The sequence below is a fragment of the Anopheles gambiae genome, chromosome 3 (genome assembly GCF_943734735.2).
Source record: "Anopheles gambiae chromosome 3, idAnoGambNW_F1_1, whole genome shotgun sequence".
Classification (NCBI taxonomy): domain Eukaryota; kingdom Metazoa; phylum Arthropoda; class Insecta; order Diptera; family Culicidae; genus Anopheles; species Anopheles gambiae.
Window position 1 is genome coordinate 89747732 of NC_064602.1, and position 23956 is coordinate 89771687.

The 23956-nt window shown below is 44.7% G+C and overlaps 1 protein-coding gene across 2 annotated transcripts in view; it reads right to left on the minus strand.

The window, feature by feature from the left end:
* Positions 1 to 23956, minus strand: part of LOC1280918 (RNA-binding protein fusilli) — a 79025-nt gene that overhangs the window by 23320 nt on the left and 31749 nt on the right. For both annotated transcript variants that reach the window (XM_061661577.1, XM_061661576.1), the window contains exons 3-4: positions 13259 to 13609; positions 1686 to 1971 (exon numbers count right to left, since the gene is read on the minus strand). In XM_061661577.1, the coding sequence (XP_061517561.1) occupies positions 1686 to 1971; positions 13259 to 13609 (637 nt within the window). The remainder of the gene's footprint in view (positions 1 to 1685; positions 1972 to 13258; positions 13610 to 23956) is intronic.

The window sequence follows — 23956 nt, forward strand, 5'->3', positions numbered from 1 at the left end:
TGTTGTTCCTTTGTTCGAAGGGTTCTAGCGCAATGTACCAAGTACATGAGTGTACATGAGTGTGTATACACACACATACACAAGCCAGAACTTCTAATCGATACGACTGAACTCAACGAACGTCCATCGATAAGAAACTTCCGTAAGACATTTCAGAACACACTACTCTCATACACTAACGATGATTTTCAATATAATTTCCCTATTTTTTTTGTTGTTGACACCTTCAAAACTCGTAACATATTAAGCCCGCGGGGTTCAAAACACTGCACGAAGGACATCCTCATACGCACGTTTTTAGGATGTGAACAAATCCAATTAAAGCGCTGTTTGACAGCACCACCAACAAAAGCCCGTAACAAAAAAGGTTCAATTTGGGTTCACCGATAAGCAATAGCAATTTTGGTAAGGCCAAATGTCCTTTGCCCTTCTTGCGCAGGCCAATTTTCAGATAAAAAGATTGTTCAAACCGAATAAAAAAAAACAAAACACGTGCGACGATCGCTACACGCAAATGAGGCCAACGGCTTATTTCGGTGTGCGCAAATTACTTTGTGCTCACACTCAACTCAATAAGTCCATCAATCAATTGGCTCACAGCCAGGAGGGGGAGCGGCAAGAGTGAAGATTTGAGCTGGATTGAAGCATTATTCTCGCAAACGAAACAAAGCGGAGCTCACTTGTCGATGGTTTGTGTCAGTTTTGACATATGCCAAAAAATTACTTTCTTTTTTGTGTGTGCGACAATTTGTCTTCAGCACCAACAACAAAACCGGGTGGAGAAGGGGATACGGTACAATCAAACTGTTTTTTTTTTTGCTCCTTGAAGTTTGGAATCGTCAAGAAAAACAATTATTTATTATTTATAGACACATAAATCTACCTTCGGCAAAAACGAAAGCAACCTGTCAGCTTGCTGTCTGGGTCGTTGTCAATAGCGCCCAAAAAATGATTCCAGAACTCACACAGATGTCATTGCCGGGTACATGCACACGCTACAGGGAGAGGTGCGACTACACTAACCGACAACAACTTCTTTTTGGAGCTGCTATACTACACTTTTATCTGTATAAAAATGTTCAAAGTCATTCACGTTCAAGTGACTCACAAACATAAGCTTCACAAGCTATTATCATCAAGATAAGCTACTCGAGAGGTTTAGCAGAAGGTACGCAAAAAGTGCATACTTCTTAATCTTATCGACTGGCGCTCCAATAGTTGATACATGGCACATTCTTGTAAACGCCACATTCACGAGTAAGTGGTTTGACATGGTAATATACTCCATCAATTTCCAGTAGCTCACCCTCAATCAACATCACCTGTGGCGTCCTGTTCTATACCCCGAAGTGTCACCGTAGAATGGTACTGGCCCTAACGTCCTAACGCTTATGATTTATGTGATAACACATTTGGTACACCCTAACGTAATGCGCCGATCCAGGAACCGCTTGCTCATCGTAATTGCTCCACCGTGGTACACACACTGAGAACGCGTTTAGGGACTGTGTGTGGACATCAATTTATGGCGTTACCCTTATCGCAATCGTCTCTAAATCTTGTATGTAGGTGTGGTGTTTTGGAGCCTACAACCAGTTTAGGTGTTTAGGTTTTGCTGGCTATTCCAGACGAATTGTACAACCTTAGCACGCTTCGAAATCCTCCTCTCTCTTTCTCTCCCTTACCTTTAATAATTTCCGCAACCGAGGCCGGCGTTGGCGGCAGACTCGGCATCGACTGGAGCTTTTGCGCCTCGGCCACGGGGACGAGCGCGCGGGACAGATCGCCGGCCTGGAAGCGGACAAACTCCTTCCGCAGGTCACAAAACCGCCAATAGTACTGGGGCAGGTCGATGACTTTGGCACTCGCTTCGGGATGGAGACACTGCCGGAGTGGCAGCTGCCCGTCGGTGACTAGTCGAAAGCTGGCACAGTGCGGGTCCAGGTTGAGCGACTTGGTGTACTCATCAAACTGTGAAGAGGAAGAAGGAAAGAGAAGGAAAGAGAAAAAGCATGAGGATTAGTTGCGAACAATTCTTGCGCTACACACCTTCTTATCGTCCACCAGCGTCCATTTCACGGAGACAAGCAATTCTCAAGAGACAAGCAACAACAACAACAACAATGCTGAGCATACACAATAAACCGATAAGAACCGTGGGTGAGGAACACGGTGCTAAAACAGATAAGCCTTAAGCGGGCGAGCGCACCGCTGCAGGTGTACACACTGTGGGGATGCCACCCTACGTCACCCACCGTCTAAACCTTTGACCATCCCGATTCCGAAGATGACGACGAATCGGATGCACATTTCTCTGCCTACGTCGCCGCCCGCGACGCCGCTGGAATGCTATCGAGAATTGCGGATTTACTTGAACTTTGTGCCCTGCTCTTGGCAGCGAGCGCAAGGCTTCGCACATATCACATCAAGCGACACACTTCACAGCGGGACACTCATGCGCACCATCCCACCGCCGCCGCCACGCCGATGTAGTGTAGATGCAACGGCGGGTACGAACGCTTATCTTCGAACCATTGTTCGACACCTGCCCTGACGTGCAGCGCGCAATCGGAGTGGCCCCTACCGGCAAAAATTGCAAGTAACCTTCATGGGAGTCAAGGGAAACGTCCATATAATCATCTTCTCCACTTCAAAAGCATTCCTACAGACGTTGGGCATGGCATAGTATGGTGGAGAGCATGTTTTGACGTTTTATCAAACCGCCCCGTTCCGCAAAGCGATTATGGTTGGTGTGTTATTGCGGGAGATTTGAGATATTTATTACCTCCTTGCGATAGGTGACGATCAGTTGAAAAGGGAGAAAAGGGAAGGACAAAAAGACGGCAGGAGCTCTTATCGATTACACTGCCGAGTCTTACAAGGGACTAACACCAACGCGTGTGGTCGTCTCGACGCGTATTTCACAAAACAATGTCTTATCAAAAAGGAACAAGAAACCTGAAAGTGATATCAAAAATCGATTAAACAATACAGTTGCTCTGACAAAGTTGAATGTAATGTACCATGATTTCATGAAGCAGTTGTACTCTTGCTCCAAAATCTTTATATTTTAAGTGCATAGTGCTTCAAAGAACGGTCAAAGCATAAGTACATCACAAGAACCCAAACTTCCAGCAGATTCGATCTAAAAAAGGCACACACCGTTGTGACGGATGTACTTGAATTGGTTGATTAGCATTTTCGCCACTATGACAAAGCGATTTCAGACAATGATACAACACAATCGTCACACACTTGCTTTCGAGCAGGAAAGCAGAAACGGCGTGGAGCTGCCGTCACGATGACTCTAATCCAAAACTTGCCACTTTGCGTCATGACTTGTAGCTGTTGCTGCTGCTGCTGCTGCTGCTACAACACCATCCAGAGAAAAACAACATTATGCACAACTTTACCACACATGTTTCTAGACCTGCGTAGTAGTTTTTGTGCCAGTGTGTCGTCACAAGCGTATACGGGGTATACAGGCCCGCTGAAAGTCAAACTCTTGTTACATCCATTTATCGAGCTAATTAAAAGCAAAGGTCCTCTGTGTTACAAGCAGCCAGAGGTCCTCCTTTACAAGCCACTTGGTCAGATTCATAACTTCCGTTTGAGCGAGTGTCAGGTTTCGTTTGTGAAATGGAGGTACAGACAGTTTGTGTTACTTCAAGTCATCAAGCTTCCCCGATGTCCACGTCAATGAAAGCCCTTCTTACTCTACAAAGCAAGACCGTCCACCACACTAAGCTTTCTTCATCTTGCCAAGTGGAGCGTGTTTTGGCGTGCAATCCGAAGAAGTAGATCATTTACAGCACCACCGCCTGAGATAGAACACACGCAACGACGACCGTGCTCCAAATTGGGTCTAATTTTGGGGACTTTGATGTTCGGATCCCTACAAAAAAAAAACTGTCAACATAACTATCAGAGTGATTTATTGTCGCGACTCTCCTACCTGGTCTACGCCAACCACACATTAGCCGGTTAAAAGAAACCGAAGGAGAAAAGTGACGTTGATGAAAGTTTTACGAGTTTCATGCAAACACGCACGCACACACAGAGGGGAAGAAATAGATGAACGAAAGAATTGTGAAACCAAGTTCCAAACCACTGGTTAAAAAATGTTAAAGTTTATAACGAAAAAATGACTTCCCTTACAAACACATGAAACACAGCAGCAGCGAGTGACCACCACATCATGAAAAACCCACGGAGTACCTCCGAAAGACCCATTTGTCCCGCTCGGAGTCGTTTTGCGCGGACTTTCCGCGTCTTAAAACACACACGGACGCTAAACAAGCGTCCATTTCTTTTTTGTTACCTTCGGGCACAAGCTAAACGTCTGTTACATGACGGAGGTACTATAAACCATGAATATCGTCGTAGAGCGGCTACAAAATCTTCACAATAATTGCTATTCACTATTCAGTTTTTGCTGTGGTTGATGTCAGTTATTTTATCACTTTAAAACATCGTTATATCAACAAGTGAAGAGTGTGACGGGGCGGACGGTAGCTTGCAGTTTGGATTTGTCTACACTAAGTACACACAAATGTTTCAAAGCCTACATTTCAGTGCAGCCAACAACACATTGATGGTCCTGTTCTCGAGTTGTTGCGTGTAGCAGTAAGAAATTAATTGCATCGCTACATTTCCATCACCTCCTCTACACCATTTACCAATTACACCACTTGTACACATGGCGCTCTTACAGCAAGGAAACTTCAAATACGAGGACGCCGGCCACCAATATTTAAGGAATGCGCTTTTCGCAGGGTGACAAATGTTGCACATTTTATTCATCAATATTTGTACAAACCCATCGTTTAGCATTGCCCTTTACGAAAGCTTAGCTTTGTTGCGTTCCCTTGCGAGGATGCTGTTGCTGTGGCAAAGGCACCATCTGAAGGAACTGCCACGTTTCCTGTGTTTTTATTGGCTCTCGCTTTACATATCGCCCGTTGAACAACAACAACAACAACAACAACAACAGCCTCCCATTGTGAGGTTGTGAATTACGTAGCCTATTCCATAATTGACGGAGCATGCTAATGAAGGTTGTCCCCCCCCCAGTGTCTCGCAAACATCGGTAAACATGACACAGATTTGGGACTTTCCTTTTAAGTTCCTCTGGTCAGCTAAAGCGTATCCGCATATCTTTGCAACCTAATTCCCCCATGCGCACACTGGGGAGCAACCGAGCAGTGCCATTACATCCTTGGGGAGAGGAATCAACGAACGAAACGACACTGATACAGCCTCTACCAGCTAATTGTTCGCTTAACTTCTTCTTTGGATGAATCCGTCCATAGAGGGGACAAAAAACATACAAAACAAAATCCAAATTAGGTTTCGAGTTGGACAGGAGATAGGCAAATGAAAGATTTCAAGGCAGTGGAAGATCTGAATTTCGAATTGCTAATTCCAAGCTCATCTGAAGGTAGGTGAACCAAGACTTTGATTTGCTATTTTGATCGGCAAATAATCTGCCAGCCAGCGCGAAAGATGGGAAATCCATAGCCACATCTTATTCATCACGTCAAAATAATGCGATAGTGGATTTAGAAAAGCAAATAAGTTAGTTGTGCCTATTACTATTGGAGAGTATAGGACATACATATTAAGTTCATATAGTTACTTTTCTAGAAATGGTAGTTAGTTACCAGAAATACTCAAAAATATTGTTTTGTTTCTAGAAATTATGACAAAGGTAAAGCCAAAACGAGCTTTCAAACATAAGAATTCACAACTTCAAACAAAAGACTTTTTGAGGCTCTATGTGATTTAAGTTGGAAGAACACATCTCATTGTAAGTGACGTCAAATAGAGCCGAGCGCAAGTGCATGAAACAGGACACTGCTGAACCTACGATCGAATCTAGACTGAACCCGATAAATAGTTAGATCTTTCTACAAACACCAAGAAGTTAACTTTCACTCCTTTCCACATCATACCTTTACTTTAAATATCTTATTATCATTTCATCTCCAAACACGGACAAACATACATTGATGCAACAAACGCGCAAAACGTGTGCTGTGCTTCATTAGACAGAGCTAATCTTGCCCTCATCAGCGCCACACCGTTGTTGCAGTGCTTGGCGCACGTGCCAATTAATTAAACTAAGCTCTTCCTGTCATTACCTTGCGCGCCACACGACCGGCACTATATTATTACGAAATGGTCCTAGGGCATCGTGAGATGGAGAGTACTTCCCCCCTCGTGCAGTAGCAAGGAAGGAGTCTCTTTACTTCTCCGTGCGAACACATCCACCAGCATCGCTTCAGATCGCTTTTATCCCGCGCACTAAGGACGACCGGATCTCGTAACAATTGTAGCGTATGCCAACTAAGTATGCCGCTAACGCGGATCATACCGCAGCGGTGGCGGCGAATAGAACCGAACCGTATTTGTAAAAGTTGTTCTCGAAGACGGGCGAGCGCCACCCTTCGGGGCAGATTGGTTGGTTGGTTGGCAGCTTTCTGCGTCGGTTTAGCTACCGTACCCGGTAGGGCAGCTTTTTTCCTGAGAGATTATCGAAAATTACTGTCTTCATAGCGATCAGCGTCATGATGATCGCGCCTTGTGTGATCGCGGAACCTTGCTCGGTGTTCCGTACACGAACGGAACACAAATAAACACGGAACGCTCTGATCTGTAGCACTGTGCGAAGGCAAATGATTGTGTGGTGCAAGAGATAATGGTAATACTTTACATTGCATTTACCAGACCATTGAAAGGACGGACATGCTTTTTTTGCGTACTAGCCCAAAGTAGAGCACATCGTTTCGTTCACTTCAATGTTTTTTTTTTTTCGTGGATTTTTGTGCAGTTAAATGACGGCATGAAACTGTAAATTAATTAAACCTCTTTTTACAACCCCTTTTAACCGGAGAAGAGTGAAATGCATTCCTTTACCGCTTGATGGGGAATTTATTTCCCTTTTAGGCATACATTTTATTTCTATTCCGTGCCATAGGGACACACACAAAAACTATGCTAAACAATTATCCACTACATGAAAAAACTAAGAAACATAATACCTCGCAACGACCGTAATGTGTTTGGATAAACACAATTTTCGCTTTCTTTGCCTGTTTTTTTTTTGTCCCCTGGAGACCTTTTTTACACCTCAGGCGAAGCTCCGACCGGCTTAAGACATCCCTCCAGGCATGCAGATTCCGTAAAAGTGCCTAAAGCGATCTAGTTTTTGTGAGTGACGCGTAGTAGTACCCGTGTTTCACCATCGTTAAGATCTCTCCTCCACGCGCGGTACACGAAGATGAGGAATTTCCGGTCGCCAAAGCTAGGATAAGGCTAAGCCAGGAGAAAAAAGGAGCCCCTCGCGTGCATAACGAGCACTTAACAACCGAGCTGAAATCGTTAATGCCAGTGGATTGCAGTGGTGGAAATAGATGGAATACAAAAAACGCAGCATTTCTAGAGGTTTATCATTACCAAGGGAACGAAAAAACCAGGATGTCATTTCCGCACTATTTGCTAGAGGAAACTCTTCACACTGTACGTTATGTAAATTTAATTAATTGTACAAAACATTTCAAGCTTTATCGGTCATCGGTCAAAGTGGTGACCGTGAGCTCTACAACCCCCCCCCCCCCCCCCCACCCCCTGTGAGATAAACTTTTCACCTCTAAAACAACACGCCAATAAAACAACATAATCGAATTTGCTTCAGGTCAGCGCAGCAACGCCTTAAATGGCCGGAACCGATTGTTCCAAAATAAACGACCTGGAAGAAGCCTGCCCATTCTATTCAAGGCGTTAAAAATTAACCAAAACAACAATAGCGGCTGCCAACTATCTGCCACCACCTGAAGATCAAGAGAAAGGAAAGTCCTCGAGAAATTACCTTTCACTTTTGCAACAGTTTCGTGCACACCGACAACCTGTGCTGCTGCTCAATTATGTAGTGGTTCTACCCTTGGCGAAGGGCATCGGGAAATGGACATTAAGATGTATCCCGAGCGACAAGCCAAATCCATCAATTAGCTCCAAAAGGGGAGGAAGAAGAGGGATGAAATCCTGTGCGCGAATAAAAGGGACGCCCAACCCAACCTCAACCAGCTTCAAGTAACTGGAGCAGTCGAGTATCGTGCCAAGGCGAGAGATGAATGTTTTGAGTGGTAGTACTCTTACTGAGAGGTCGTTGCAAAGGCCAAACACTGGCACAGCATATCATTGCCAACATTGGTGACGACTAAAAATAAATTAAAAAAAAAACTGGATCTGCTTGTTCAATGCATGACACACATCGTGTCAATAATTATCAGAATTTACGCGAATACACACCACAGAGCGAACAGCAAAGAAGGGATATAAAGCGTTTCAGATCTATCACAAAAGACTACAACGAGTGCTGTCAAACAAACCCCCCCCCCCCCCCCCCCAAAAGAGTGTGCAATCGGTCTTCACTCGGATGCACGATGACATTTGCACTGGCCTCAACACACTGACGCGGGCAGGCAATCTTTCTCGGAGGCAAAGCACCGGAGCAGCGCGATGCAGCTGGAAGGTCACCCCTGTGAGGGAATATTGCGCCAAAGGGATGGGGCGGCGTACGCGAATTGAGGAGGTTCGTCGCTCAGACCCGTGCGCAAATCACTAGAATTATAAGCACCATTGCGCGCGCATATTTTGATCGATATCTTATGGGGACTTGCGCGACTTGCCCGGTGAAAGGTCTTGGTCTCCTCCGGTGTGTGTGTGTGTGTGGGGTCACCAATTTTCTCGTAACTACAACACAACCTCACACCAGTTGCATGTGTCTAGTGTGGTGGTTCGCAAAATCAGGAGGTACACAATCAAACACCGGTTGGTGGTAAAAGCAACCTCCAACAGACGACGCAGCGCGCTCATTTATGTGCGCGCATGTGAAATACCAATGATCTTTGTACGTTTGTTCTACTTATGGATTGGGTGGTTTGCCATTTGCCAGGTAATTGGAATCATAATTTCCAACAGATGCCACGCACCTTGCATACCTTTCAGGGGAGAATAGGCACACATGCACACAGTTTTGTTAGGGCATAACCCTGTTCCTTCCCCTCTTTGCACACATTTGTTACCAATTTGTTATAAAATCAGCCATTTGCGCTTGCATATCTTTTGAAATTACTCTCTCAAAGCCGAAGCAATATATCGACATCGAGCAACAGTGCTAGATGAACAGACAAATGAGAAAAAGAGCACAGCAATCAGTAGGGCGTCGGAAAGCCCACAGCCAACAGGTGAACAGAGCCACGCATGCACGCACACATACACGCGAACGCGAACCTAACTATACTCAAAGAATCCCCTCGCCCGCGCCCAAAGAGGCCAAAGGCTGGCATCTTAATGAGCATTAATTAACGCCCTGCTGCACAGGCGCAGGGCCAGGCCGAGCCGCCGCGCGTGTGTTGTTGTGATTTCTCGCGCGGCAACACCTTTGCCCTCTCTCGGCTCGGCGGATCGGATAAATCATAAATTAAGCCAAGGATTGATTGGGTTGTGTACCACCAGCAGCAGCACCAGCTCCAGTAGTGGCAGTAGCACCGAACAAGACACGGGAGGAGTACGAACGGGCTCAGCGGGTGCTATGGGACGGTGCGATGGTTACTAGCGATGGTTAAAAGCCGTCTATTCGGAGCTGCTGCTGCTGCTGCTGCTATAGCTTCCTCCTGAAGGCAATTGTGGGGGGATTTCGTGGTGTTTGGGTGAATCCTCGAACCGTAACCGGGACGGTATCCATCAATTGCATTCGGTTTGCCCATCATTCGTGGCGGCGTTCCACATTGAAAAGGCCGCAACTCCACAGCGGAGATACCGGAACGCTGGGCACGGGGAGGGGTTTTGTTAGAAAAACGTAATGGTTTCTTCGGTTCGCCCATCATCATCATCGGACGGTAGAGGTTGTGATGTGCACGAATGGGTATTATTTCGAACAACGGTGGTGATGGACGCGAACAGGCAGGTTGTGTTCCCTTACCGTGCGGAACGGGGTGGAAAAAGTGATTAGTGATCGATGAATTTCCACTCCGCTGGCTTATTGTATGCGATCGACAACTAAACGAGGTGTGCAGTAAGCCCCGCCTAAATGCTCCAGTGTTTTCCTGGTTCGTTTTTTAAAGCTATTTTGTTGTGTCTTAGGACAAGAAATAACTACCCGCTGAGAGTGAAAATACTTCAAAGCGGGGTTTTGTAGGGAGTTGAACTTAAATGTTCTTTATTGTAAGAGCCAGATTACATTTGTCAGCTCTGAAATCAACTCTCTTTCGTGGAAACAGTCAACTTCAAAGTTTTGAATTCCAAAACACGACCCAAACACTGCAACTATTCCTATAACACTAAGGAATTGAACTAAAACGACTGAAGTTCACAATGAATCTTTAAACACTAAGATCAGAACGATCTGTTCGTAGCTGCACACCATGGAACAACAGATGTCCGTGTACCCTTGATGACATACCCAACGAACGCTACGACATACTTCTTTCAAACTCTGAAAAAGATATCTAAGCTGGTTTTCCCAAGTAACATTTTACAGTTTTCCCCAAACAATATTGTTATTGTCACAATGACGTCTGAGGATTTTATAAAGTCATTAGATCGGAGAGTACTCCACACACTAAGCAAACCCATTGGCATGTTATATTGTCCGAGGCAAACTAGCATATCTTATCTTTTAAAAAAGCATGAAGAATTAGTTACTTCGGAGAGAAAATAATCCCTAGAATTCCAGACAAAGCTACCAACTTTGACATAGGAGAGAAATTAAATCAAGACAATTGTAGTACAATGTCCAAAACCCCAGAATTATTCGATACATTGATGTTCGCACTATCGCTATCAAGTAACGATTTGCATTGAATTTGAATATTTCCATTGCATATTTCCATGTTCCATTGAATCCAATACATGTTCTCTCAACACAACTATTTATAAACGACCTTGTTACAATGTATGCAAATTGTCATTATGATACTCCATCTCGCTGATGCTGTGCTGCTGACAACACTTCCTGTACAGGAAAGTCGACACAAATCGATGCGACGAATATGTAATGACGCCAGTCAAGCGGCAAATGTCCCATCCAACCATTCCACAGGAAGGCAAGCACAAGAAAATCAACCATGCGAGAGACAAACCGAAGTTGATCTCAATGAATTTAAAATGACCCGTGTAGTACACCTTGCCGTTTCTGCGCTCCCATTTTTTCCTCGCTCCGTTGTCTTTCATCACACGGACAGCAACTGCAACAAGGTGCCGTCGCGATATCGCCACTACCTATCGATCACGGGCCGGCGGCCCCTCTAGGAATGCTATAGGTTCCGCACACAACCTGCGCCGCACATCCGCGCAGCACATCAGCAGCATCCCACAAGGAACGAGTTTTCAAACTAGATTAATTGAGAGACCTAGTTGCACTCATTCCAAGCACTGTGCCGAGAGAGCACTGTGCTAAACCCTTCCTCCATTTACTTCTATTGCTCATATGCATGCGCAAAGAAAACAAGATGTAGCCCCGCACACACAACAGACGCAGGTCCACCCCTCTGTCATCATCGGCTATGACGTTGTGTCGTTTAGTCGATTAAATAATAATAAAATCAGCAAATCCGTATCAAACACACAGCTAGCTGAGGAGCGACACAACTTCGAGTTGACACAAACCAGACCGGACAGGTGCACGATGTGCGACAGATACGAAATAGTACGTGAGGTGCGTTCGATGGATCGAGCGAGAAATCAAGCTTCAAACACGATCTGCATTACTCCAACGCGATCGTCCATTGACACGAATTCAAAGTACTCGTTCGGACGGATTTTCCCTTTTTCAACTAGCAACGAAGAACGGAAAAATTAATCACACGCACTTAAAGCTCAAGTCAGTTTGTGCCAGGATCTACTTGATCTGCCCATTTGCGGTACGCATGTTAGGCGCGTGCGGCAATCAAGATTGGATGCGTTTGAAGAGAGATTACTTCGAGCACTTCTGAATGATGACATTGAGCAATTCATCCGTGCCGGTTGGATCAAACACGATGTAGCTAGATGTAGCGGCGGTTGGATCTGGTTGTCTGAAATTTACTGCATGAGAACGATCCTTTCCGAACGATGCCGTAATTGCATCACATTCATTAGACATCAGATTAGCGGAATATCTGATAACTCATGATGACACACACGCGCGCAATGATATAGGAAGTTGGATGGTGAAGTTCCAGTCTAGAATTTCCAGCCCAAACCAGGAAATAAATTGTGTCCAAAAGGAGTTGGAGGAGAGCCTGTAGTATTCCCACCTGCCGATTCGTTCGAACGTGTTTAATTTTGCCTTCAATATTCGCGACCAAGCAGGAAATCTAACCAGTTTTGTCGGCAGACGGGGTATCAGCTTGCGTTTGCAATTTTGCCTACTGGACACCTGCTAAACCCGTACCTTCCAGGCTGTCAAAGACGGCAAGCTCCAGGGTGAGATGCTCCAGGCTCCCAAAAGCAACGCATTAGAATCGCGACCGCAACATATGCAGAGCCCGGATTGACTGCATTGATCACGAAAAACCGGCTACAACCACACACACTAACGGGATGCTGCACTGTCAGCGCAGCGGAAAATGGATGCAAATTGTTCCCCAAATGACGTGCGCCACAAGGGCCACACACCACCCGCCCCGTAGGGCTCGTTTGACAAGAGCAGAAACAAGCCATGTAATCGAGCATTCAGGTGGTGTGGTAGTTTAAATGAATTTAGGAGAGGGAAAGAAAGGCAGAAAAAATGACTACTTAAACAAAATGGAAACCTGTCGCGTAAGTGCGGCTTTAGACGTGCGCGGCACCTCCAAGAAAAAGGCGGCGAGGGGGGGATAGGATTGTGAAAGTTGCACGCGCAGTGCTCAAACAGGGGAAAACTCGATGCCAATGTTGGGTCCAAAGTGCAGCGGAAAAGCTTACCGCGGTGCGTTCGCTCTTGGACGTCTCTATAGGGGGGATTAGGCATAATTGCAACTTTTTTACGCCAGTTTTGTTCGAAATTGATAGAGTAGTAGCACAAACGCACACCAATCAGGCTCGCATTACTTATCTCGAGGACTCCGCGTTTGCATGATTTCGCGAGGATCGCGTGTGCAGTTCAATCTGTCAATTCTGGAGAAGCCTCCGAGCAGCCTGGGCAGCAGAGCTTCTGTTGCAAATGTCTTAAATGTCTTCGAGCCTGCCAGGTTCACTCGTTTCTGGAGCACACTTACTACGAAACGACACTTACCTGTTGGATCACTTCCTCGAGGGGACGCCCGTTCGTCTGCACCAGCGACTCGATTGCCGGGATCTCCTGCGTTATTGCACATTCCGGTGGCGACGGTGCGGCACCCGGGGACGCAGCACCGCCCGGGATGGTCGCAATCGCCGTCGTGCTGCTGCCGTCCAGCGCCGCGGACGGCGCGTTAATGCCGGCGGGGCACCCGCTGGCCGTACTGTTGGTGCTACTGGTGATGCTGATGTTGCTGTTGCTGCCGGTAAGACTGTTATTGGCACCGATCGAGCTGCCGCCCGGTGCTGACTCGGTGCGGAATGTCGAATTCCTCGGCCGGACTAGATACTGCTTTACGCCAATTATCTGCAACGATAAGACGGGAAACACGGAAAGCCATCAAATCACACTGTTGGGAAAAAAATGAGCTGTAAGAGATAACGGCCCATTGCCAGGGGGAAGCGTTTGAACGATTCTTCCCTTGCCCTCCCTTGCACATCATATGCTAATCATGTGAGCTCTATCAATTGATGAGAAGAAGCAGCTTACGCACGCAACGGATGCTTGAGAAGGGATTCGGATCTATCAATGAAGGTAATTGCATTACACAACGAGTAACGCTGCTTTTTAATGTAAGCATGAGTATTCAGTTTTTGATTTGTCAATTCTTCGTTCTGCGCTATTTCTTACACAGTATACTTCCATAATTCGCTTTGATTGACATCTCCCACTGCACACTAAGCCCTCCTCCGTTCCCCAATCCGGTCAGACATTGATCGCAAAAATCTCGCGATGGTAAAACTAATCGCAACTTCCCACCTCAACAATGTCTACCGTGCAGGAATGTGGAAAAAAATACGAAGAAAAGCGCGCTGTAAAATACAATGTTTCGTAGATGTCTTGTGGATTTACAAAGTTCCAAAGTCACATAGACGCAACACCGCGCACCGCAGTTGACATACCTTAGGGTAGTTGTGTAACCACTATAAAGAATGTAAATATTACGGAATGATCTTCCCCCAATGTCTCCAGCAACTATGCGGTGATGAATGACGCCTAGGCAAAGGAGCGACAGGGAGAGCTTTGGAATCAATCTACGTGAACACAAACGCCGCGAAACCGTGTAAAACTGTTCTGGGCTATTCAATCGATGTGCACAGGGCGATAAAACATTTGCATTTGAATTCGTGTACGCTTTTTGAACGGGAAAAGTGGAAGATTCTCACGATATTGATATAGAATGTATGCCCGCACGCAATCCAATGGATACCCCAAAGTCTTCAATGCTGGTTATTAAAATTGATAACTTATAGGCAATACTTCATAAAAGCACACACAAAAACAACCTTCTAATTGAAAACGGTTATGATTTGTAAAAAAAATAATTAAAAACTTGCCGACCGGCCTTCACCAATCGATGAACTACACGACGCGCTGCAATCAATTCACACCTCATTTTTTCACACGTAAATTTATATGTATATTTTGCAATGAAACTATTAGCAGCACCATGCATCATGAATAAACCATTATGTCGCGCAACGGTTTTATACGTGTCCGGACATGTTTTGTTAACGCGGTTTTACACGCTAGTTTTATTCGAAAACTTTATAGCCTTCAAGGTTGCTTTACTGCCAATTTTACGACCACAATTCGATTGGTACGAGATGAAGGGCTCCCAGACGTCGACGATGAATGATGAATGGCACACAATAGAGCGTTTCAATTTTACCATAAAGACTCCCATTCGTTTGAGTTACATTTTACTGTCCCGACCTCTGATCTGTATACACATTAGGGGCACTTCACATTAGGGTAATAGGATTAGTTTTGTGTTATAAAAACGTTACGCTAGGCTGATGTAAACGCCAATCCATCAGATGCTAGCAAACCCATCACTAATGATTAACATTTCACGCTTTGACACTTCCTACCAGCTTATCTGAAGATGATACTGACATCGACGGCTGTCTGCCCGTTCACGTTTTTATGCCTACACAGTTAATAAGAAACTTTCAAATTGCTCCTCCAAAAGATGATCTTGCAGCGTGAACACACATTATACTCGCCATCTCTTATTAGCTGTAGATGTGCGGTGGAAGATAAAGATGGAAATCAGCCACAAAACAAGTGGTAGCGCCAGATTATCTTGAGAGCTCATTCCGCGACTCTCCAGATACAAAATAGCAATACCTTGTTTACGACCTATTGTTGTGCGCAAAAGCAAGCCCACTTGTTAGTTGTGTTAGAATATGTGCTAGGAGACTTCCAAGATGATACCATGCAACATGCAACGACGGGCCAGACTAAACAAAATTTGCGATGTTTTGGAACAAACTTTCAATGTAATGGTTTTGCAGGAAATCAAAAACACGCAAGCCATACACAAACAATGCCTTTGTGGTAGAACTTCATCGTTAACTTGGACACGAAAGCCTCGTTGCGACAAGGTCTTCGCGTCTTCTGACACACTAATCCCAACAGCGACAGAATCGTAGAACACGATGTGCTATTATGTTATTCCCCGCGAGCACGGTCGTCATTGACTGATGAGCGAGAAGTGCATCCCATTGAAGACTAAAAAAATATCTTCAACCCCCTTTGTTTCTACGCTTTTGCTGTGGATTATCTGCATTCCCTTTGCATTCGCTTACGAGGCCACAAATGATTTCCAAAGCTTTTAACAGCTGACCCCGTCGGTTGGTGAATTACTCTTTTAGTCAGTTCTAATAGCAGGTCCCGTATTACTTGACCTCCTGCACCACTGGTACGCTGGCGCACACGCAAGCCCTTTCCGCGGGAAATGAAGCACTCCCGGTAGCGCTCGCACGTGTCCAATAAAGCTCAGCACAAGATTAGCTTGGTAGAATGTTAGGGCCAGCCGCCCTATGACATCCGATGACACCGAGTGGCATTCGCTGCGGATGTAGCCTGCAGTTGCCGTTGCGCCACTGCTAAATAGTTGCATTAATTTTCCCGTACTGATTGCCGCCGCTTACGGAATTTGTTGATGCTTATGTGTAAAGGAACGCATAACTAAAGGGTTAATTATAGTTTTAATCCTTGGAGATTGATGATGTTTCAAATTGACACTTCATTTGAACTAACCACATTAACGAGCCTTTACTTTAATTTATACTTTCTTTAGGCAGTGCTTTCTGCATATTTTATAGCAATCATTGAAGATTTTGGACCTTCAAAATTCAATAATAAAATTGAATTATCAAGGAATTAGAGTGTTTATTAACATCAACAAACTTACAGAGATGCTGGAATTGCTTTATTGTCGTCTAAACAATAGATCTCGATGAGACCTGATAGTTTCGCTAAACTATTATGAAATTCTGTAAGAACCACTGAATAGTCCAGTAATTTCTTTTCGATAATGAAGAAGCCTGGTAGCCGGAACATTAAAATCGATGGAGATTTTTAATGTATTCATCTCGACGACAACTTTATTTTATTCATTTGGTATTTAAAAACGTCGTGAAGCTTCATAGTTGTAGTTCCTTGTTTATGAGGTCCCAAAAACGAAAAGCGGAAGTCTAATTCTGTCTGTTTTTTTTTATCCTATCCTTATTACATTATAAACTCTCCGCACATTTCAAGCCCAGTTTCATCCGAATTTGAGGCGCACACACACACACCGACTTTAATTATGATTAACTGACGCGCATCTTCAACGCCTCCGTATGGATATTGTTAAAAAGACATTAGGGCATCCTCTTCGATTCGTGTGTTTTTTTACTCCCATGTCTTCAGGAGAGCTAACGCGAAACGGCTTCGCGCACCAGAAGTGGAACCAAACCATGCACACCTTCTTCTCCTTCTTTAAAGGCGCCTCACAGAAGAGGCCCCGACACACTCTAATTGACGTTTGTCTCCCCACCGCAGCTGCCACCCTCCGTGTAATAAGAGTGCACCACACACACAAACGCACTTGATTATGGGGCTCCAACTCCACTGGTGGTGGCTGGAAAATGAGCATCTTCATCTTTGCATTGAGGGGCTCTCGTCTCTCCCTTTTGGTTCGTCTCCGTCTCCAAAATGCCGTTAAAAGTCACGCTTCCCGCGTGCTATGATTTCCCGAACAATTAATCCCTGCTTGCTTCCTTGTCAATCGGTGTCATCTGGGCAGCAGACAAGCGTTAAGCTTCCTTATTTTTAACCCCTTCTCGCAGTTGCATACTACGTGGTGCATTGATTGTTATTGCGTTGCCAACAAAAAAGAGCCAATTTTTTTTGCTTTCGTTCTCTATTTTGACACTTCAATACAACCTCTATCAGTAATTCCGATTAACGATAGCGACACCAGCAACAAAAAATCAAACACGTTAACCTTCGGTCTTTTCCGGAACACAGCAAAGGCCACGCACGTGTGTGCAGCCGGCGTTCCTATCGGACCGTCTCGATCTGTCGCTCATCGAAGACGATGATCACGTAATTACCAAAGGCGGAGGAAGGCGGTCGGTATAGTAGCTTTGAGCGCCCCAATATATAATGCTCCCGATAGTTAGGATGGTAATTACCTTTTAGTGATTAGCTTGCACAGACGGAGGCCACCCCTTTGCTCCCGTTTTATGCAACATCATCTCGCAGAAGAGGCAATGAGGAAAAAAATGTATCTCATTGCACAGAGAAGATGAGTGTAAGCAAAAAAGTGCATACAGACACACAAATATCGACGCAAGAAAGTTTAATCTCAAAGCCAATCAAAATGCATATCGTGCCATTGCGCAGTGGCGACGTTGAACCTGGGGTGAGTAAAGCACGCTTCCCCACAAGATTGTTCAACCGTAGGTCACTGATTAGCTTTGCCAACGCTTGTGTATCGAGCGACCACACAAAACGTGTCTTCCGATTGTACGCGTAATCATTGCAGTTGTGTGTTTTTTACTATTCCTTGCCAACTCTGGTTCTGTTTATATCTCGTCGTTCCAGAAACTCTATCGATCTACGACAGTGGAGAGGAGGAAACAGGCAAAAAATCCCCAATCGCAATAAAAAAAAAATCACAACCCCAACACATGCACTAGCCGAGCGCGCCAAGCAAAACGGTCACTTTCCTATTAAAAATGATGAATCTTGAAAATAAACTCCCGATCTCCTCAACGCGGCGCAGTACCTGAGAGGGTGCACACACTGCAATCATGATGACGATCGATGATGATCAACCAACACATTGCAGTTTTTTTCCTGTCTTATTCCTGTGTTCTGTACAGCTGAGCAACCCGTTGCATGCTCGAAATAGAGAGAAAAACTTGCAACTTCAAAGATTATTATTACATACACATACACAACCATGCATGAAAACCAAAAAACAACGATGACAGACAGAGGAAAAAAGTATAATCAAGAAAATAATCTACTTTTTGCCATCATTTCTTCGTTTTTTTCATTGGTTTTTTTTCCTCCTTGTGTGTGGTTCTGTATGCAGATTGATGCTGATGATCATAAACCGCAGTTGCACTAGTTCCATAACAAAATAGGAAGTAAGCACATCATCGTTCAGTGGGTTTTTTTAATACCTATTTAGGTTGATCTATGTTTAGATTTTTTTTAAATCTGTTTTACAAATTTATGTCTTTTTTTAACACTTCAACATAGCGCAGCTAACATGTCTTACCATTTTGTTCCACACAGCTTTTCTCTCTCTAATCTGACTCCCAAAACTATGATGGCCATAGCAGAACCCCACACTATACCACACTCACACTTGTCCCACACATTTCCTCCATAACATCTCATTAAAAAAGATTCAACTTTGCCGCTCCTGTAACTCCTCCAAAGAAACGGCATTCTTTCTATAACGTTCCTTCCCCGCCTCTTCATCTCTATCACCAGCAGATCGACCTTTTCTTCACCCCAACGACGGCGACGACGGTGTGACCTTGCGGCACACGGTACCCAGAACTCGCTGGCAATTTGCTCGTAATTATACATCAATCGCAAACCGGCTGAGGACACAAGATAGAACGGAACGCTGTGTTGTTCACGATACAGGGGGCGCTGCCTGCCAATTGCGCCCGGCTTAGCTGGGGTGTGATGCTGCGCACCTAATAATCTGACACCTCTTCGTCACGGGGGCAACCCTTCGGTTCATTCATTCCACCGGTACATTGGATCGGAAGGGTCATCGTAATGGGTACGTTCTCTCGAGCTGTCCCCCGCCACACATTCGCAGCAGCACTCACCTTAGCAATTAGTCGAGCGACCCGTTACCGGCCAAGTACTTGGCGCCCCTGCTAACGGACTGCTAACCATTTCCCAGGGGGAAAAAACGGAAAGACAATTGACAATTCTTAACAGGGAGTATCTTTATCCTGCTAAAGAAACGTCAAACTAACGTAGAAGCAGTGGATAGTTGGTAGCATTTTCGTCCATTTTGCTCATTAAACCTATGGAGTTCTTCATTCCCTATTCAAAAAGTTCTTGAATAAACTCTCCTTTCCTTTCAAATTCTTCCTAAACCATTCCCTAAACGTACAACAGTTGTGTCTTTTGCGTGTGCTAACCACGCGTTGAACTCTCTTGCCCGTCAACAAGAGACATGAACAGTACAAAAGCGACGAACCCTCGGCGACTGTACTGGACGAGATGGCTTTTCAAGTCGCGCCTGCACGGTCTAAATGGTCTCTTGACATCGCGAAATCGATGAAGGTAAACATTGTTCGGGGTTGTGTTGCGAGTGGCGAATAACGAGAGCCATCCACGCGCGAACAAATCGTGAAGAGAATCTTCTTCCCTCGGTGTTCGTCATCCCCAGACGGTGTTTAAGCATGCGGAGAAGCAAAACCTTCACCTCTTAGTAGCACAGATACACAGACACACGACTGTCCCACACGCGAGTAGGTATTTGTCTAATGGTCACATTAGCACACAGCATCCTCTCGATTCTAAAACGCATTTGGAAGATATTTTCCGGAAGGTTCCCATCAAGAGGATGAACAGTGCTGCGCTACGGTCAGCAACAATCAACCCCCGACTACAATGCATCTGTACCCATACACACATTTGCATTGCGTTGTATCTGTTTTTTTTTATTCTCAACCCCAGCGGTTTGGCGGACGTCAGGTTAAATCATTATTTGTGCATCCATTAGTCGACGGGTGCAACCATCGCATGCTGCCCCCTCTAACACCGATCATGATACGCCGCGCGCCTCCATTCGATGCTAATGATGCGAGCATTATCAAGCCCAAATGCAACAGACACGAGAGAGAGAGAGAGAGAGAGAGAGAGAGAGAGAGAGAGAGAGAGAGAGAGAGAGAGAGAGAGAGAGAGAGAGAGAGAGCGATAGAGACAGAGTGAAGGGTGAATCCATCTTCCGAAATGCAACATAAACAAATCTTACACTTAGTATCTCTCTCTCTTCAGAGCTCGTTCTAAGCGACCTCGGGATTGGGGAGAGGCGAGTTGTGGCGAAGCACGCCACCCCATCATCGCCAGCCCTTTTTCGCGGACGCGATGACATGCGATATGTGTGCATGTGCGTTTGTGCAACGAAACCTAAAAAACACAACACAAGCCCCATTCTCCATCGGTAAAGTACGGCTACGGCTTGCGCTCTTCAGCGAGCACCACAGCCCTCAACGAAAAAAAGAACCCCGTAGGAAAACTGTGTCGTGTGAAGATAATTGCACGTCGTACCTGCGCCGTGGCTCGCCCCAAAGCCTGTCGACCTGCGTGCAGAGAAGAGAGAGAGACAGACTGCACCTTACCGTCTAAGAAGAGCGCACAGGTGGTATGAGAGGCTTTTGAAGTACCTGCAGCAGCGTTTTTTGTTTTGCACAAAGTAAATCTCCTCCAGCCGTGGCGTTTTGAAGACTTGACCACTTGAAAAGCAACAGCAGCAGCGCCCGTTGGAGATGCTAAAAAGATGTATTTCCACTCCTGGAGGCGTTCAGCCGTAGCGATAAAGTATTTGAGGAAGTTATCCGGGGTTGGAGGAAGCCGAGGTGCTGCTACATCAACATACACAAAAAAACCCTGAAGTACTCGCACAACAAACAAATAAACCAGAAATACTGGAACTACAGCGCACTAAGCAACGCCAAACCTGTCTTAAGACGAAGACGAGCGGGCAAAGAACGTGGAGCGAGGATAGTGAAGTGATCTTCTGTTGGTCCTGTCAAGATTTAAGCCTTTTTATTCGTCCTCTAATTTTCAATTTTGTGGTTTGTTACTCCATAAATCTCCAACATCATATAAATAAAGCATATGTGACGTTTTAGGCTTTTCAAGTTTAATCCCAAAGATTGAGATCATTTAAGTCATAGAATATCCAAATTAACACAGCACACAGGTAACGACAGCAAAATTTGAAAAGTGTCATAGTTCATTGCATGGATCATACAAGCAATAATATGATTTAATTGTTGCACATTGCCAGATACCATAAGGGCAGTAGCACTCTTAATTGCAACCACGTCCGTACACACGTTCAATCAGCAGAAATGATCTCGATCAGCTCGAAATGAAATAATCATTGCCCTCTCCTACACTCTTCTCGTCCTCCTTTGCGACAATCAAATACATCCATTTTCAGGCGAAACCATACCAAACAACCTAAGAACCACCAACAAACCAACTACACTTGCAAGCTCGTGTCGATGACAGTTCCAGCATCGTGCGCGACACAGCACTCTCCTCCCTCTCTGACGTCCGTTACAAGCATTCAGTCGGTTATATGGCTGAGATTTCAAATTGCAGGTTGAAACTACGACCCGCTTCCGGTACGTCATTATCACCGGTTGCAAGCACACACACACGACATTCATCCAAAGTTATGATTATATCTTATCCACCGCGCGTACAGGAACTCATCGAAATCTTTTAATAGTGCGCTCTCATGTGCCTCATGCGAAGTAGTTACGGGCTAAGAATAGTATCTACTAATTACACAACATTTACAAGAATCTCCTCGTAAAGCTCGCATTCGCTGGAATCGTTTTGCTGTTTCGCGGTGGTACCCCACTAAGAGAGAACCTCCCCCCCCTACGGAGGGAAATAAACATTCATACAGCAATAACAACTGCACACAACAGCGGCGCTACCACTCTACTCAGCTCTTCGCGCACAAGGCGAACATTGTCGGTGGTAAGCGTAAGGCCAATTGGCTGTCGATTAAAATCATTTTCATATTTGGCCGCTTTATGGCTCAATTCCGCACTGGCGTTTTTTTTTTCGATTCGTCGTTCCTCTGATGCAATCCAAAGCTCCTCTCTCGTTCACTCTCGTCCGCGTTGCTTTCACTGCGGGCTGCGCTCGCATAGTACGCGGACGAGCGTGGAAAGTTGCAGCAGCAAATTGCGATGAAAAGAAGTATGCTGCTGCTGCTGCTGGCAGGCCACATCTACTTGCCGCGATGCATACACACCGAGCTGCTGCAGCAATATGCTTTCTTATCGACAACCCTCTGGGTGATGTGTGCGTCGGTGCGTGTGTATATGTATGCCTCAAGAGGCACACTAGTGATGCAATCAAACATCAACAAAATCGGCTGCGCTACTGAATGTACATCACTTATTGTAAGATGAGTTTTCTTTACACTAAATGCGCAATTTACACATTTGAATGTTTATATTGAAGAAAATGTTTTCAAATCACTTACACAGACTTTCAACAATGTCAAAAAGTTGAAGTAATGTAGGGCATATAATCTAACAACATTGTCTAAAAAGTAGACTTGATTTGTCTTTAAAGATTGTAAAATTTGAGGCTAATTGATAAGCGGAAAAACACAATAATGGAAAAGAATACCAAAATTGAGCAGCAATTTCTGATACAAGTCATGTAAACTGTTGAACTGGCTTAATGATTTTAAAAAAATAATAAAACAGACACCTAAAGGTCCATCAGGCTAGTTTATTGTCGTAATTAGCAAAATACTGATAAAAAGTATAGAACAGTAGATACGACATCGAAGGATATTATACACTTCAACTATTTGAAACCATTTCTACTGCAGATATTACATCTTTAGATTTTAAATATTTGTTGTAAACAATAAATAATCACCAACAATCAGCAAAAAAGCACATCAACTTTTGCTAGATCACACAATAAATTGAAACTTGTTGTGCATATCTTCTCAATAATCAACACTCGCCGGGTTTTCTATTTCCAGCCAATGGGGCCCTTTTCGTTTTAAGTTCGTAGGCTGAAATTTCAGCCTGTCAGCTGTTTGCATTGTATAGCAGCTTTCGAGCAGCTATCTAAGGGGGTATAATATACAGGTGGGCTTATCCCAAGGTGTATGAATTTAGAAGGCGGATTTGTATCGCTTTTGCTTCTCAATAACGATTTTAAGAGTGTTTTATGCATACGTCAAGCCTCCAGAAAGCCTGTTTGAGCAAAAGTTTTCACCCGTTCTGTCAAAAAGAGATGCTCAAATTGAGTTATAAAAAACATGCTATGAGACCACCTGGACTAAATACACTTTGATTCTGGATTCCATTACCAGATCTCTTTAATGCACCTTGGGATAAATGTAAACACCACCTTGTTTTGTCATTTTTCGAGCAGGTACTCGAAGGTAGGAATCTAATTCTAGCTTTGAGTCTAGAATAATCCATACTGAAAATTGCAGGCTAGTTTTGTGTGTGGTTTTGTATGGAGTGTTTACATGAGTTCAACCTCCAACTGTCAAACTCCAAACAAAAAACTTACTAGAATCGTGAAGGGCCCCAGTGAGCTTAAATTTTTAGCCTG